Source organism: Cottoperca gobio, chromosome 3 (assembly GCF_900634415.1).
Source record: "Cottoperca gobio chromosome 3, fCotGob3.1, whole genome shotgun sequence".
Classification (NCBI taxonomy): domain Eukaryota; kingdom Metazoa; phylum Chordata; class Actinopteri; order Perciformes; family Bovichtidae; genus Cottoperca; species Cottoperca gobio.
Window position 1 is genome coordinate 17,628,595 of NC_041357.1, and position 18,294 is coordinate 17,646,888.

The 18,294-nt window shown below is 39.0% G+C and overlaps 1 protein-coding gene across 1 annotated transcript; it reads right to left on the reverse strand.

Annotated features, from left to right (window-relative positions):
* Window positions 1-2,190: 2,190 nt before the first annotated feature.
* On the reverse strand, window positions 2,191-17,138 carry slc17a6b (solute carrier family 17 member 6b). Its single transcript, XM_029428235.1, has 12 exons — window positions 16,592-17,138; window positions 14,866-15,121; window positions 13,781-13,899; window positions 11,306-11,420; window positions 9,738-9,825; window positions 9,558-9,644; window positions 8,951-9,093; window positions 8,698-8,847; window positions 7,639-7,771; window positions 7,117-7,227; window positions 5,610-5,737; window positions 2,191-4,640 (listed from the first exon to the last, which is right to left on the reverse strand). The coding sequence occupies exons 1-12, from the start codon at window positions 16,663-16,665 to the stop codon at window positions 4,299-4,301; spliced, it is 1,746 nt and encodes a 581-aa protein (XP_029284095.1). The 5' UTR covers window positions 16,666-17,138; the 3' UTR covers window positions 2,191-4,298.
* Window positions 17,139-18,294: the final 1,156 nt, after the last annotated feature.

The window sequence follows — 18,294 nt, forward strand, 5'->3', positions numbered from 1 at the left end:
GTGGGGATCGGCTCCTAAATCGAAATAACACCTCCAAATAGCTCAATAAGTGCTTCTCCTCCCTCTCATCTCCATTAAGAGGTTAGAACAGTCGATAGGTCCAGCCGAACACTGGGGACCGACCCTATTGATTTCACCAAGGGGGAAGGAGGGCAGCCTTTAACTGTGCACTTCCTGTGGCGGAAATACTCTACTGCAAACCTAACTGTCACAGTTTTACCCACTGAACTCGTGTTTTTTTTTATGATAATTCCTTCAAGATCAATATACAACAGAAAAATGTATATGGTATGTTGTGAATTTACCCACTGTGCTCCGTCTCTGTATACAAATGTCACAATGTCCGCCTCATGCCCTGCAGTAACCCCTCTCCCCGGAAGGTGACCGTCCCTGTTTCCTGATTATACTCACAGAACACCAGCTAATTTTTGACCACCAGATGTCTCGTTTGCATCCGCCCAATTTTTGTCTTTGATTCACTCTTGTTTTAGAGCAAACTTTTTCCGACTAGTGTTTTAACCTCACTACATTTGCATTTTTTTCTGTGTTGTGTCTGTCATTTTCCGTAGCTTCCTCTTGGATGCGTGCTTACGATCTGCCACCTGGTTGCAACTTTTATATAAAGGTTGACGTCCCACATACAAAATGAAAAGAAAATACAGGCAGAGGACAGGATCTCTGTAAATACAGACACCGTCACAAACTTCTAGTGGGTCATAAATGAAGAATAAGATTATTATGCCTTGCCGCCGGCGACATTCGAGGCCAGAGGCAATGAGTTTTCGAGTTGTCCATTCGTTCCATTTATGTGAACGCGTGATCTCAGGCACACATTGAGGCACAAATGTCCAATTGGTCTCAACGATGATCTGATTCTAATTTTATGGTCAAAGGTCAAAGGTCACTGGGACCTTACAAAACACGGTTTTGGCCAAAACTCAAGAATTTATATGCTAATTATGACAATTTAACACAGATGTCTAATAGGATAACATGATATAGTCATCACATTTGGAATGGATGTAAACGGTAACTTGACTGGTTGGCAGAGCCATACAACTAATGGCCACTCATTTTAGTTTAGAGTCTATACATTATTTTTTAAAGAAATTCTACTCATAGTGCCTTTAAATTAAATCTGAAAGATTTGTCTGTTTCTTCTTCAGTGTGCGATACTCCTTCAGTTTCCAGGTAGAGTCCTTTTAATGCAACAGGTGCACCAAGAGACTACCTGCAGTCAGAGGCATCTTCAGACCTGCCTCCTATAAACTTCACAGGAGGCCTTTCCCAACATTAATTCCCTTATAATGTATATAGTACGTTATACCTATATGCAGATTGACTGTGGGTTTGAACACTGTTGGACTGGTGTGGCTGTAGATGTTGAGATATTCTCCAGAACAGCTCTCCTATAAAATGACGTTCCCATACAACTAAATTGCATTCTCAAATACGTTTCCAGGAAGACACTGAACTGAACCTCTTCCTTCTTCTTCTTCTTCTTCTTCTTCTTCTTCTTCTTCTTCTTCTTCTTCTTCTTCTTCTTCTTCTTCTTTTCTTCTTCTTCTGGAGAAGTCAGTGGACAAACATAGTTGACTGTATGTAGGTATGTTAGTGTCAACACAAATACTCAGGACACACAGATTTGTTTGCTTTTTTATCAAAAAAGGATATAGAGTATTTCATTTCGACACCAACAAACCTCTCAATTTACACAGCAACAGAAGCCATAGAATCACACTGTAACTTCAGAGGCACACAACAGGAAACTTTTAACTACTTCAGGTTGCACATTTGTCATTTTTGAAAATGTACAATCCCCTGTTTAGGTTTCATCCTTAATGTCGATGAATATTCTGACAATGAAATCAGGGTTGAACAGGGGGAGGGGGGAGGTACATGTGGTTAAGTAGGGTCCAGCCACTGAATGAAGAACATTAATCAAATGAAAAGTGAGGAAAGAGAGAGAGAGAGAGAGAGAGAGAGAGAGAGAGAGAGAGAGAGAGAGAGAGAGAGAGAGAGAGAGAGAGACAACTACAGCACACAATGGACCACACCAAAACAAAACAAAAACATGAAGAAGAAGAGCGTCCGCTTCTCAGACGGAGCTCATTTTATCATTCTCATCTGGTGAGCAGCCCTGTCACAAACTTCTTGCACTTCCTTGTTGTCAAAGATGTTTGTGTTGGACTCTATAACTATATTTTTCATACATATATTTCTGTTTGTTTTTTTTACAAGTGTTATTTTCTACATTTGTTATCACAAAAAAACACGACTCAAAGGCTTAAAAAACAGTAACATAATGACCAGAACTGTTACTATGGATTTATTGCTTTGTACACTGAGTAATGTTTTGGTGCCACCTGCACACTTTGCGGTCCATATGCTGGAACCTCACTGCTGATGGTCTGTACTCCGTAAAAATAAATATTTGACTTCCAGCTAAAATCCAGCTCTGCTTTTCACCTTAAATTGTGCAAAGAAATTGAAGCATCAGTAACAGTTTCTGAGACAAAGACAAATAAGTTTGAAAGAAAAAGAAAGTAAAAAAGGACATACTACACATTTCACTTTGTTCCATGCATAAATACACATCCACACACATCTATATTGTGAAGTGCTGACTTCAGACAAGTGACACATTAAACAAAATTGTCCCCCTTCAGACCTTGTCAGTGTTAATGCAGAATGAGGACAAAGCAAATGCTGAGGTGTGTTTGCTTGTTCTTCCTTTTCAGGAGCCTAAAACACTTTTCATTACCAGACTCCCATAAAGTTCATTGCATTATACATCAAATCATAAAAATAATCTCACTACCATTCTGTAATGGAAATAGACAAATGGCAGTTTGTCCATTTGTCCAAATTGCACTCATGTGTCCCTTCCTGCTGTATCTTCTCTATTAGGGTGAATAGAAATCTCCTGTTTTGGTAAACTTTATGCAAAGTGTAGCTTTATGTAAACATTCAAATACTTGTTCCCTTTAATAATTCCTCTATTATGTCATTTGACATTTTAAACTCTTCTTTCTTTAATTTTAAAGGCCCTGAAGCTCATTTTTTCACTTTAAACAATGTGATCCTACATGGACACTCAAATTTCTGCTAAAGTTAAAACAGTTTCACTTCTTTGACTCTTATAATTATATTTGTAGTAGATAAATACTTAGTTAAATGTTAAGATTACGCTCTTATCCATCTTATCATGTAAATATCTTTCACGTTTACTTAAACATAACTTTTTTCCTCTTCTCATGTAACATTATTAGTAAGACTATCATACTGATTTTGGCTAATGTGTACTTTCCCAAAATCTTTGCATTGCACAAACCCTTCATAAGGGTGTGTTTGACCGTAAATCTCTTGGTCTAAATGTAATCTATAAACTCTTATACATCTTTACTATCTATTAATTTCTCTCATATATATTTCATTCAAGAAAAATCTTTCATTGCATTGGTACAACTAGACTTTTATGACATTAATGGTGAGTATAATGATGCAAATGGCTTTACTGCTGCACTACACTGCTGAGATGTGACGGGTTAAAAATTGCTAAAAATCAAAAGCTCAACTGCAGAGGTACAAAATGGATCACATGTAACAAACATTGGACTGACATTTTCTTTACCTTATATGCAAGTGTAACCAAACTCAAACACTAGGTCACTCACATGTTAAGGACATTTACAGACACAGAAGCCGGTGATACAAAAACAAAAATCATCATATTGTGCATAAAAAGGACACACTACTCTGAGTGCATTCAGGAGAGATACAGTACAATCTATATCAACAGAGTGTCTAGTTTCTGTTTACGACGCTGTGCAGTGACATATCTATACACTGTAATGGCTGGCTTGTAAGACGTTGTATTATAACAGTTAGTTTGATAAATAAGGGGTCGGTTCTGATGGGCAGCTTCTATGTAACCCTACAGGCTTTAGTGTAGACAGGAAGCCTCGGCTGATGGGATAAAAATGTTCACATTTACACACAATTGCACTTCAAATGAATATATCTATTATCAATATGCATAAGAATACGTTTACAGACCGCCAATTTGATATGTGTTACACCTCTATTAATCCAATATCCTATTTTTTTCCACACATTTTAGTAATTTTTACATTAAATTGATACTTATTTTGATTTATTTATTTTTTTTATTTGTGCAAACAATACCACAATGGATTGTAGTTTTTTATGTTTCTCATTTGTTGATATTTTTTAGGACTAAACTGATGCACATTCAGGAAAATAAGTCTACTCATGTGTCAGTGAATATGTTTGGTCTAGGAGTATCCCTCATCCTGCCTGTATCCATAGCCTCCTGGCTGTGCTTCTTCCTGGACGTACTCCTCCGTCTTCTCCCAGCCTGAAGCCCAGCCTCCGTTCACCTGCGTAGTTGCACCGTACGACTTAGCCGGACCTCCAAAGGCACCGTGACTTTGAGTGATGTCGCCCGTCTCTTCTGCCAGCTCGTCCTCGTCTATAAAGCCACACTTCTCCTCGCTGGTCAGTTCTGGGTCGGCCCACGGCTGTTTTTCTCCGGACGCAAAGATCCCATAAAAGATCACCCCCCCATAATGCACCATGGAGGCGATCAAGAACACAGACTGCCACTCCTCTCGAGTCTGAAGAGGGAAGGGAAACAAAAAGTTGTTTTTTAGAAAAGAAAAGCACATTATATATTTATCTATTTATATTTATAGCTTATTACTAACAAGTATTCTCTATGTGCCGGAGACGTTGTCCAAAAACTATTAAAAACACATTGGGTGACATGTTCCTTTATCACCGACATACTGAATACCATCCTGCTGCTGCAAGTTCTCACTAGCTCCCCAAATGTGTATTCATTTGCAGCTGAAAATAGTCTCCAACAAATGCACTTTATGAATGCTAGCTGAGAACTACAGTGCCCGGCAGTATAAAGAAATGATTTAATGAAAATATAAATGTGTGACGCTGTGCAGCCTTTTCGGCAGATTTTTTGCGGAATTGTGTGTTTTGTGAATCTGTAATATTTCCATTTAATGATGTAGTGCAGCCATGGAAAACATGGAGTCTTGTGTTTGAATGTTTTACCCAGTGTGACCATTATATAATGTGGTACATACATATACATACTTACATATATTTACGGTTAAGGTGCCAGTAATGTAAGATGATAAGGGAGGCAGGGCTGTTAATTAATCTTATTTGTCACTTTATCTGAAACTGACTCGTTGGACCTTCATCTGACTTTTGCAAGTTAGAATCTATGAATCTAGAATGAATCTAGAATATATAAGCTGTCAGTCGCCTGACTGTGCAGTGTATAGATAAGACCAAGGAGCTGGCCATGGTGCTGAAGTAGCAGACACATTTGTGACACTATTTCTCTGACTTCCGCCCTTCTGTAAGTTTTGACTTTGATGTATAATAGTATCAAAGCTTTGTAGTAGGGGGGAGAATTAGGAAATACAGAAGCAAAGGGTGTTGTAAACCATTTATTAAAGGTTTACTGTATATACTGCTTATAAATGCTGAATAGGGGCACACATGAAATGAGAGGATCTTTATGGCTGCCATGTTTGATGCCTGAATGGAGAAACCCTTACCTTGTTCTTTGTCATAGTACCAACAATTATTGGGCACACCATCCCAGACAGGGTACCTACTCCATTAGAGATGCCCATTAGGATACTGGCGTAGCGTGGAGCGATGTCCAGGTGATTGACATTAAAGCCTGATGGAGTAAAAAAACGCATACAATTAAAATATTGTTGTTTACATTTTACCCTTTTAAATTGTCAGACAACCAGATTTAAATGCCAAATTGAGGCAAACGGTGTGACACTATGTATCAAGTAATAAAAGCAGCAGAGGCAGGAAATAGTTGTAGAAAGAATAGCACAAATAGTGACCATCTTGTTGCAGAAATAGGCAACAACTTGCCAAACATCCTCCTCCTCCCCCAATCTGACTGGCTGAATGAGTAAGTGATCTGCCTCACCCTGCCTGCCTGATTGCCTGCCTGGCAAATCCCCCGAGACAGCTAGCACTGAATTATTAAACACTCTAGGAGAAAGCTCAAGAACAACAGGCAAGAAACTGATTTTGCACACAGTCACAGACCTGAGCCTGGACATGAAAAAAACTGTTGAATGAAAAAAGCTAATGGATTCATTTTGCCAGTCAGTATGTTAGAAACAATATGTGACGTTGGATGTCTTAAGGAAGTCTATAGCAACGCAGCTTTTATATATGTATATATATACATACATATATATATATATATATATACAACAGTGTATTCATACATAGTATTATCAATTATCAGCAAACATACCAATGCATGAAATGTTTATTAAATTGTATGTCATTTTACATACATTTCAAATATGTTTGTTATAATACTTTATAATCTCCACAGTCATAGCTGCATGTCAATGAGTCTAGAAAGAAAATAAATATCAACTATCCAATCTTACCATCAAAGTAACTCTCCATGCTACATTCTCTCAGTGTGCTCTAACTCTAACAATGTTAGCTATATGATAGAAAAAGAGGAAAACAATTTAAGGTAAACTGGCACAAATTTACTGCACGTTTAGACTGGAAGTACAGGCTGCCTATCAACTGCTAATTTAAAGGAATAGTTTCACATTTTGGAAAACATGGTTGTTCTCTTTCTTGCAAAGAGTTAGATGAGAAGATCTACAGCATGTAAAGCATACAACATACGAAGCTACATCCAGGAGACATACAGGACTGAGAGAGGTTATCAATCGTTTCATCAAACGCTCAGCAAGAAAGCAAATAAGCAATAACTATTCTTTTTCTACATATCTGAATTCCATTGCTCTCTTTCATAACAAAGTACTGGCTTATTTTAAAAATCATGGCAAGAAACAATTACATTTACATTTACAGTAGTTTTTGTGAAAAATGACATAATCACATATTTATCTCACTGATATGTGTCTTATTATCCTTCTCTTACCCTCCCCAATCCATTGTTACATCAGTTATGAAAACTACACAAAGCCTTCATTATATCATATCCTAAATTTGCACCTAACTAACTTTCTGATTGAGAAGAAAGTGTCTATTAATCGTACTAACCTGATATGGCAAATCCACTGAAGCCCACTGCCAGCACCAAGAAGGAGATGGCCACCCCTTTGCTGTGGGAGTATCCTACCACCAGCAGAAATGTTGCCTCCATGCCAAATCCTAACAGAGACAGACAGCAGGGCACACACACACACACACACACACACACACACCACACACACAAACACACATGCACGCACGCACGCACGCACACACACACACACACACACACAAACACAAACACACAAAGCCATGGGCTATTAGTCATTGCGGTGCCAATTGAATTAGGCATGATACATGTCCTGCAATCAATTACGTAAGTGACAGATATGAAATCAATGCACAGTCACAATCAGCGAGTCAACTAAGTATTGAGCAGATACAAAGATATAAACACAACCATCTCTCTGGCAGTGAAGAGCAACCAAAAAAAAAGATCAGTATGGATCCAACACCATGAAAGTAACACCCTGTAGCTGTGCAGAGAGAGGTGTGGAAAATGATATTTCATCCTCAGTTCAGATTTCTCACCTCCACAGTTCATTATTTTCCTGACAGTGGTAGTCGTCAGGATGTTCTTGCTGCGTAGGTGGTCGGCCAGCATGCCGCCAAGAGGCACGATGATGGTCATCACCAAATGTGGAAGGGCAGACAGTGCGCCGACCTACAACCACAGAAAACCAACCAATTCAGCTGCAGTACGGTATGGCAGCAACATGATGCCTTTATGAGGAAATCTTTCATCATTTAGTGTCCTCACTGACAAGGACAGTGTCTACCAACTGCTTTTCTTTTTTTTTATATCTATAAAATGCGGCAAATTGCATTGTAGGATTGTTGCCATGGACACTAAATTTTTTTGTTCCGTTGTCTGATTTATTGAGGGCAAAGTGAAAAATGTCACTCTAAATGGGTAAATGCAGTGCACTATTGGCTAAATACGGTAAGATTAGCTGAGTTTCTGAGTGTCAAAGACTTAATTAATAGTAACCATAGATGTTTTTCCGCAAACGTTAACTTTGATTGTTGCTTATTTGCTCATGCATATTTATATTTAATGTTAGGGGCTTTAAGAGGTCATGTTGTACAATATTAAACAGACATGTTGCTATTTCATGGATCGTACAAGAGGTAACATAAAGTTCATTTAAACCTGATTTATTTTATGTTTTTCATTTTATATTAATGACTTATTATGTGGCTGCTTATTACAGGCAACCAATGCCATTTTACCTAAACAAACCTTAATGTCAAATCATTTGTGATAGCAGTCACCTTGACAATCTTTTGTCGGCCTTTCCTTTGTGAACCGATGCTGCGTTGTTATACAATGTATCAGTACATGAGAGAGAACCCCAGGCCACCAGTTGCACTGACATTGATTTTGATAATAACTCATTCCAACTGCAAAGTGTCACATGCTTATGTCTGGCAGTAGTGTTGTGTTGTTGTTGTTGTTGTTGTTGTTGTTGTTGTTGTTGTTGTTGTTGTTTTGTTGTTTTTACATAGCACTTGAATGGATCATTTATTGATCACTCAATTCATGCTTCATGTTTGTCACTTGTGCACTAACTTGTATTATAAGCTCACCTTGCTTATCTCAAAGCCAAACACTTCCTCAAAGTATGCAGGCTGGCTGATCAGCAGCAGGTAAAACGTCCAGCTCCTGCAGAAGTTGGCGACGATGATTGCATAGACGGGCATAGAGGTGAAGAACTTCTTCCAGGGGGTCTTGAATTTCTATTACAGATTATAACAAGGATTACACACAAAGGGTTGAAAACAAAGAGTGTTCTGTGTAAGTAAATCATATTCATCATCTTCCATAAGTGTGGGTTGTTACCTCGGCTGGACCCGATAGCTTGACGCTCTCTCCAATGCTCTCCTCAATGTAGCAGCGTTCCTCATCAGTGATGGTAGGATGTTCAGCAGGGCTCTCATAAGACACAAGGATCCAGAACACATACCAGAACATGCCGAAGCATCCTGCATATCACAGAAAAGCATGTCAGAACTTTAGATAAATACAGACAAAGCACTGCAGCTACTGCTTGTGACCTCAGCCACACAACACAGAGAAGATTTGTTTGGCAGTCTGATCTTTCCAATATGCCTGAGAGAACAAAACCCGGATAGGAAAGCTAACTGTATCCAGTCCAGAGAGAAACATGGGGGGGTTTTATTGACACACCAAAACATTGGGGGGGAGAAAATCAATACACAGTGTGGCTGGATAAATCCATTTGACTTTCACTGGACTGTCTGGGTGTCAAACTCTTAAGCTTGAAAACACTTTAGCCACATATTTTCCCACATATATACTTTTTTGTTATCATTTCACCATTTAATTTGACCTAATATCATATTTACTTGTGCAATGACACACACTCACACACACACACACACATACACACACTCACACACTCACACACACACACTCTCAATTTTACCATAGACATAGAACACCGAGGACCAGCCTGAATACTGAACCAGGATCCCAGCCAGAGGCATCGCTACCACGGCACCAGCATAGGAACCTGGCAGAGAGTGAGACAAGGGAGCCAAGTCAGACTTCTTTTTTAACCCAATTTATAAATGACAATTGGATAAATTGAGAAATAAGTATTTACCACAGAATGAGAGGGTGGCCAGACGACTCCTTTCCAGCGGAGGAGCCCACTTACTCCAGATGCCATGACAGGCCGGGTAGGTCACTCCCTAAACACGCCACACAACAACAGTCTGTGTTAATTCATGGTCAAGAAACACGCAAAAGTATTTAGCAGCAGACTGGAACTCCATGCTATTTAGCTTGTCGTTTTGAGCACTCTAGATTCACAAAGTTGGTTTTGGAAATGTATGTATTCAATGAGCGTTGTCAATTCTCCATGGTGGCCAGTTTTGGTATTTGGTTAACATAATTAAACAGGTTTGTACAAGTAATAAATTATAGGCATTAGTTTGCACTCTTTTTCAATGGAGCCAACACAATAATGTTCCAATAAATAATGGTCTCACAATCCTTACATAAATATAAGGCATTTTACACATCCTTTCTAAACATTATAAAAGCATTTTAGTGCTTTACATTCAAATTGTATTTCTGGGTTATTTGAGTTTATCTATGAGGAAAAATTTATTATTTTACAATCTATGAGGGAATACCCTTTTAGATATGAACATGAACAAACAGATGTCTGATATAATAACTAACAAAAATTAACATTTCACCTTTGTAATTAACATGAACAAATTGCCACGGTGCCATGAGCAAAGAGGACCTGATTAGCTGTTCATGGAGCAAAGCAGGTCTGCAGCTGTTAAATGTTCCTCAGCCACTAATCTGAACAAACCGTGCTAACGTAAAATACAATCTACACAGACTTTCTTAGCAGAGCAGTGCAGTATTTTACAATATTAGATCAATTAAATATATCATTTAGCCTTCAATAAAGATGTGCTGCAACATGTTGATGCTAGGCTACTGATGAAATAATTATCTACCATCATGACGAAGCATTTTATAAAATGTGTCTACAAACGTTTAAATTAAATGGAAAACCCTCAGCCAGACATTCCCCTCAAAAAGTATCCCCTACTTATACAAATGATGCCCACCAACAACTTCAGCTTTACATTTCATTATGTCATCATTTGCATACGAACGGTGGTCTCAGCTTTCTGTATTTTACACTATATCTAACACATTTTACCAACATCGACTACACAGGAGGCAGATATCTGGGTATTATGTTCACTACTAAGCCAGAGGATTTATGTAATTTTACCTATCAGCATTTTCCTTTGCATCTATATGTAAACCAGCACTTTGCTGTTGTGTTTTCAGGATACAATATAGGAAGCCGGACTATCCCACAAACACTCAGCTGTAGTGGACTGGATCAATACAGCTCGTCTCACGTTTCCTTTGGTTGAATATCCAGTGCGCGCTACGGTCTTTCCTTTGATATTTCAGAGTAACATTTACAGGAAGCCTCTTTGTATAGTGTATTATTGCAAATGCTCAGCTATTGATAGCCATAACACCAGACATTCACATCACACATGTAGCCTTTGTGTTCTATTGATAGTGAGAAGAGTGCTGAATTGTATTCTTGGATACATTAAATCAACAATTTTTATTAAAGGGAAGAAAGGTTTTAAAATGTTGTAATACACCTTTAGACCATGCTCTTACCTCCACCAGCCCTTGTAATATCCTGACAAAGATGACACACCCATAGTGGACTCGGGCAGCCGAGGGAATGAACATGTTGAGAATCGAGGTAAGCACAATGGCTGCACCAAATACCCTGAAAATGATCAAATGCATTTTAAGTATAACATTGTATACATAGCAAGGTATTTCATTGTTGTGGCATGGTGACAAGGACCAGAGTGTTGAAATATTACATCAGATGAAATTTCCCATTATTTATTTTTTGAGGAAAATATTTAAAAGATATATGTTGGCCTTGTACAGAAGCCGAGAATGGCCATGCTTGCAATTATTTTTTGATGCCGTTATCCCGAGATCAAGAGTAAATTGTTTTGTTATCTCGAGAAAAGGACATAACCAACCAGCTGAGAAAACAAATGGTTGTTTCCTCTTATACTTATAATGTTTATCAGAGATCAGGAGTGCCATGCCAGCATGCATGGATGGCATCTTGACAACTCTAGCAAGTGATTTAAACTGAACATGTCAGATCGCCATAATAGAGTACCCATTATTGAGTACGCATCAGACTGTACTTCAATCACGGTCAACACAGACAGAACCGGCATTGTGTATTTCTGTTACAGATAATATTCAGATCAGGAGAAGACTTTCTTCTCCTTTTTTAAAACCAAGAGCTATCTTTATTCTGGGTTAACATACATGGATCATCCTTACATGTTTGATACTGTATATAGCCTACAGGCTATTTAACCTACATAAATGATTTAACCCTGGTTAGTCTGAAGCAGAGCTGTCCAGGCCTTTGTTGTGTTGATTAGGCCTACAATTCAAATGTGTTGAAATATATTGACATTTAGATGTACAGCAAAAATCTACTCAGATGGGGGTCTATATTCTGTTATCAATCTTGCATTAATAGAAGCCCAGAATTGGCTTACAAGGCACACTATCATTTTCCATGTACACCAGTTTGAGACCAAATATATAAATGACAGGAAAACATGAAGTCTATTCTGTAATCAAATTAACTGATCCCATATTGAAGAGCTATGTGTGTATTCAGCTAAATTGCCTTATTTCCCAAGCTTTAGAAATAAAACTAGCCCATACTTTGCCACTCAGACAGTCCAAATTCTAATTTCCAGAGGCTCACAGAGCTCGCTGAAGCGTGCACTGCTACGTCCTGCAAACCACGCCCATCCGGGTGAAATGTTTTACGGAGTCCTAGTCGCATAGGCTACGCATGTGTCGCCTAGCAATTATTTAAAAAAATGTTTACACAATTTGGACATTATGACTTTTCTAATTATCTACCACTTAAATGCTGCCTGTGGTTCTTAAAAAACTCAAACGTTAAGGCAAATAAAATGATGTTTCTTAGTTAGAAGGAAGGATAAACATTATTTGTCCCTGCTTTCTTACCCCAAGGGAGCAGCTGAGCAAGTGAGCCCGCGCTCAGGGAGGGCCAGGCCATCCATAAACACGGAGCAATTTCTCATTTCTGTCACGTTTCCCCGCCCCGCTCATCTGCACGCGGGGGGCAAACCCTAATCCGGTTGAGACCACTGTTGGGCACGAGACCAATTGATTCGATTACGTCCTCGTGTCAATCAACGGGACGAGGAACAGACAACCAGGGTGCAGGGAAATAACAATGTCAATGTAAAAAACGAGTGATATGCCTACATTAAAATCAGACTATAGCATGTAAGCTAGTTATAACTGGCTATTCGGCTGCACTCTTTAAACAATTTTTATTAGTGGATAATTTGCTATTTTGTTTGACTTTTATTTTATAAACGTTCATTTGTATAGTCTGCTCAATATTTATAACCGGAACATTTTTTTTTGTTGCCTTTATGGTGATGTTACCAATAATGATTAAATGAAACAAATTATATGTATCAAAATTAAATTCCTAAAAACGTGAACCTTCATATTTATGTTATAGCCTATAGTGGTTGAAAAAACAAAAAATATGATGATGCATTGGCAGTGCTCATGTGAATTAAAGCCTTTGGCGACAAGACAGGGTCTGGTCTCCATGCCCTGAGAGAGCGACAGATTAGACTCAGGCTACCCCCAGGGAGCTCATTAACAGGTGGCAGAGAGCCCTGACAGCCCGGTGCCCTCCCTGCAGCTCTGCATCACTTCAGAGCAGCTGACTGTCTGCTGCCTTTATGTAGTGAAACTCAGCCTGTAACTGTGAATTCTTCATCCAAGTCATAATTCCGGCAAGAATGACGCCATTGTTTTATGTCTGGCCTTGGCTGCGTTTTTTTTATTGTCTGAATTAATTCAAGTCCCCATGTGTTCATTTTCGTTTCTTATTTTAAAAACAATGAAGAATGAGCGTGAGAAGAAATAAGTGTCACGTCAGTCATTTTGCTTAATTGGCTAAAAATGGTAAGTAAAAATAATACAAATAAACATAATATGCCTAATGTCTCTGTGTTGTATTCATGGTAATTCACGGGGAGTGCCGCCTACCTGTTTGCTGCCAGCCTGGAGGATATGTATCCTCCCGGGATTTGTGTAACGATGTAGCCCCAGAAAAAGGATCCGTGAATCAGACCCACCGTCTCCGGATCCCAGTTGAATTTGGCTTTCTGAGATAATATAGAAAAACACAACCAGTAAACAATAAGCAACACTGACGTTGCATATTGTTAAATGACCTCTGTTGAACAGGTGTATGCTATCAATCAAGAAACAAACGAAAAACATGTATTTGTCCGAATGGATTGATCTAAAGCCAGGCCTGTTTATTAAAGGCCTACAACGGTCTATTTCGATCAGACGACATTGATCTGTGCAACAAAATCGTTCATGTGTCCTGCACTATCAAAGAAAAACTACTGACAAGCTGTGGGAAAACTAAATAGCTGTGAGTTGGATGAAGGTATAGTATTTGGTTAAAATTCGTTCTAAACTCAAAAACACAAATATGTATATATATATATATTTTTCACAACAGCTATATATATCTATATATATATATATATATATATATCTATATATATATATAGATATAGATATACACAGTATATCTATATCGAGACGTATCTTTAAAGATGTAAGTGTTGCCTTTATGGAAATAGACCTGGTCAAATATCCTAAATTTGTGTGTTTCAGAATAACATCATCTATTAGACTGCATGATTTCGGCTTTTCACACAAGTTACAGATATGCATTTCATCCTTTTAAAATGTAATATTACCCACATAGTATACTATAAAACCGGACATTATAAAACATAATCATCTCTGAGGCGCATTGACGACATGGGCATGTTTTAAACTATCGTAGGCCTATTAGGTAAGGTTTTCTTACGCACAAATCCACTTACCATTTAAAATAGCTCATCAGTCATGATTACTTGTGACCATTTAAGTTATTTTATGGCTGAATATGACAGTAGGCCTTAAATGTGCTTTATCTCTATGTGGAGGAATGAATTTTCCTCTTTGTTTGTTTTGTATTTCTTGATAAAATAAAGGTCAGGTGTCTTGTGTCTTGAGGCATGCAATCTAATTTGCTTTTACGTCAGGAGTGCTCGCTGCCGTTGCCACACCTCTTTGATGATGATCTTGCCGTCAACGTGGATGGTGCTGTTGTTGACCATGCCCACTATGGCCACGCCCAGGTTACACCGGATACCGAAAGAGATACAGAAGCCAAGGCCGCTCATGATGGCGATGATGTAGCGGCGGGGCAGACCGAAGCAGTTGCAGTCGCACAGCGGGGGTTTCTTCTCCGCGGCCTCCCGGGGCCGCCCATCCTCCGTCAGCTCGATCACCTCCCCGGTTTTCTGTTTCCTCTCCATCAACCTGCAACAGCCAGGTGAGGACAGTGTCTAGCAAACGTCCTCTGATAAAATATCATCACATGAGATGATGCACACCAAGAATCTAAAATGGAAAATATTTCTAAGGAGGCCCGTTTGTATTTCCCCTTTGCATGAATATTTCATTAGGACTGGGTGTCTGGGTAGTTTGTGTGTCTATCTGAGATTTTTTTGTCATGTCAGTCAAGAAAATGCAGGAGGCAGTTCTTCCATAATCACCAAAATGAACAGCTTTACTGGTGGAGAGGCCTCCATTCTATATGTTCTCCTGTCATACTATAAGGAATGTCTTATCTGTAAAGTTCAAGGCAGGTGACTGAAAAGACATGAACAACACCTTACAAGCAAATACGTTCTTCTAAGAAAATAATATGAAGAGAAATAAAACGAACAAACTTCGCCAGTAGAGCTTAAACTAGGCGATCACGTCCCTGACTGTACCGCATTGCAGCAGCCTCTCACTTTCACACTCATTAGCATTCACGGGACCGAGCAGCAGCTCCAGCCTCCAGACACACACGTCTGTGGGCATTCCCCTTTTTATTCCTCCAGGAAAGTCACATTTATTGGCCTCACGTTTGTCCAAATTGAGGATGCAAAATGATAATAATCGAAAATTTTTAAATCCGATGTCTGCATACGGATGAAAAGCAACAGGGCTAATTAATTAGGAAAGAAACATAATCGAAGAAAATGCGTGCAAGATGCAATTGATGTATGACTTGCAGTGATATCACAGGCCTAAAAAAACTGAGTTTTTCTGAAAGATCATTGAAATCAAACCAAACTGCAGATATTGTACTGTAAGGTATTAAGCACAGGGAGGCCCCCGACATGCTTGAAAGACACAAGGGAATGATCTAAATCTGGATCTAAGCTGGAGATGAAACAACTAGCAAGATGTCTTAAAGAAACCACTAATAAATCCTGTCGCATGAAATTGCCAAGGTTTCTATTTTAATATGAGAAACAGGTTGCAGGTTTACCATTATGAGGATAATATGAAGTGTATTATAAATTATGAATGAATCCCCCCAAAATTCGTAGAGTCGCCTGCACGTCCTGTATAACCTGCCTGCTAATGAGATACAGGCCCCTGCATCAGAACCAACTGACTGCGTGCACATTTTCATCCAGAATAGTGACATCTAGGTTTATGCAAACTCCCTGCCATCACCGTGCACACACCCACACACACACACACGCGCGCGCGCACACACACACGCGCGCATACACACACACACACACACACACACACACTTTTGCATAATTTTGTCTCACTTCTAGAGGCGTGACTAGACATCCCTATAAGTTGTAATAGTTTTGGGTGACCTGCAGACCTATAAACCACCCTGACTCGTGTTAGGTTAAAATCAAGCATGCACACAATCATACTATAAGGCAAGGAAATTGGCACGCACTAATTAAGAAGGGAAAAAATGCCTTTCCTTACCTGTGCATATGACCCAGGGTCTTCCCCGCAAATTCCTTCACCCCCGCTGCGGCTCTCGTCTTTACTGACTCCATATCCAGTTTCTATGTGTAGGCCTTTTTCTCACTATTATTTTACTGCTTAATCGTCATGTTACGGCGCAGGATGGCCGGCTGCAGCGGCAACAAGGAAAACAACAAACGAAGTTGTGATACACCTGAGTCCAGGAAGGCGACGATCCAAAAGACGAGTTTAACTGTTTCACAATGAAACCGTTAAAGCGAAAAAAGAGGAGGAATCAATCGAGGTGTGCGCCTTCATCCACAACCAGCTCCTCTCCTGCCTGGCGTACAGTAGCCGCGCCAAGTACCATCACGACGGAAAACGAAAATGAGTTAAATTAATAGCCAGCGTCGTGGATCTGTTATGGATTTGTCCGGAATTAAAAAAGAGAGAGAGAGAGAATGAATGATTGGTAAAATAAAAAGCTCAAAGAATGCTGAAGTGGGTGTTTGGAGTAGCCTCAATAAATCAAAGAGGGAGTGAGGCTGTATCGTGTCTCCTGTGGTGCGCGCAGGTTCATCTGACGTCGTGCTCAGCACCGAGGTCAGAGACAGCAGCTCCGCGACCAACAGCTGCTCAGCTGCTCAGCACACAAGCAGACCACTGTCAAAATATAACATGTTAATGCATACATACGAGTCTGTTTTAGTGTTTTCATAAAACATTGGGTGGGAGGAGAGGAAGAAATATTGTTTTGTTTAATCTTTCGCTTTATGTCGCATCTTAAATGATGTGAGATATAATGGGCCTGAAACTTTAAATATTTCGATTACATATTTTTATTTGGCGTTTTTAGGCATAAAACGTTTTCAAAAAACAAGTACAGTCAACTCAATATATGAAAGCTGCAGCCCTCACGAGGGCGGTGCTATGGAAACCAAATGAGTAGGAGTGGATTTCCCCCCAACAAGCTCCTCTGCTCAACGTAGGAATCCATTAATAATTCAAGCGTATTTTTCATCCCCCCGACAACCACATCTTTCCAGAGAAGCGTGCACAAAAATTTGGAAGCATTTTATGTGTACTGGTATATATTTTATGAGATGTTAAGGATATTTCATCTGATAACTATCCTTCTGCAGACCAAATTTAGCCAAATAATGAAATGCTATAACTACTAATACACATAACAATAATATTAATGACACTAATAATAATAATACAAATAAAATGATAAGAAGTATATTAATATTAATAATCATCGTCATCATTGCACTTAAATATATATATCTTACATGTGCGATTAGAGGAAAAAGAGAAAAGAGAAAAGCGTTCAGTGTGTTTCTTGTCATTTGTTGGTATTGGGCACCATCTGGTGGTCACATGTGACACTGCCTCCTGCCCCTAAATTCTTTAAATCACCCTCCACACATAATTATATTTAGATTATTGTTTCTTATGCTAAGATGCCTCACAGAAAGATGTCATTGTGACTCTAAAAAACGTTTCTTTGTGCTCACCTTAAATCTCAGTTCAACAAATCACAACTACTTTTGAAGCTAATGTACTTGCACGATTCTTGCTGTTCGGAGTTGTATCCTCATGATTGTTTGCACTTTTTGTAAGTCGCTTTGGACAAAAGCATCAGCTAAATGAACTGTAATGTAATTGTGGTTCAATGCATGTACGCAATTTACACAAGTGTGGTTTTGAACATACTA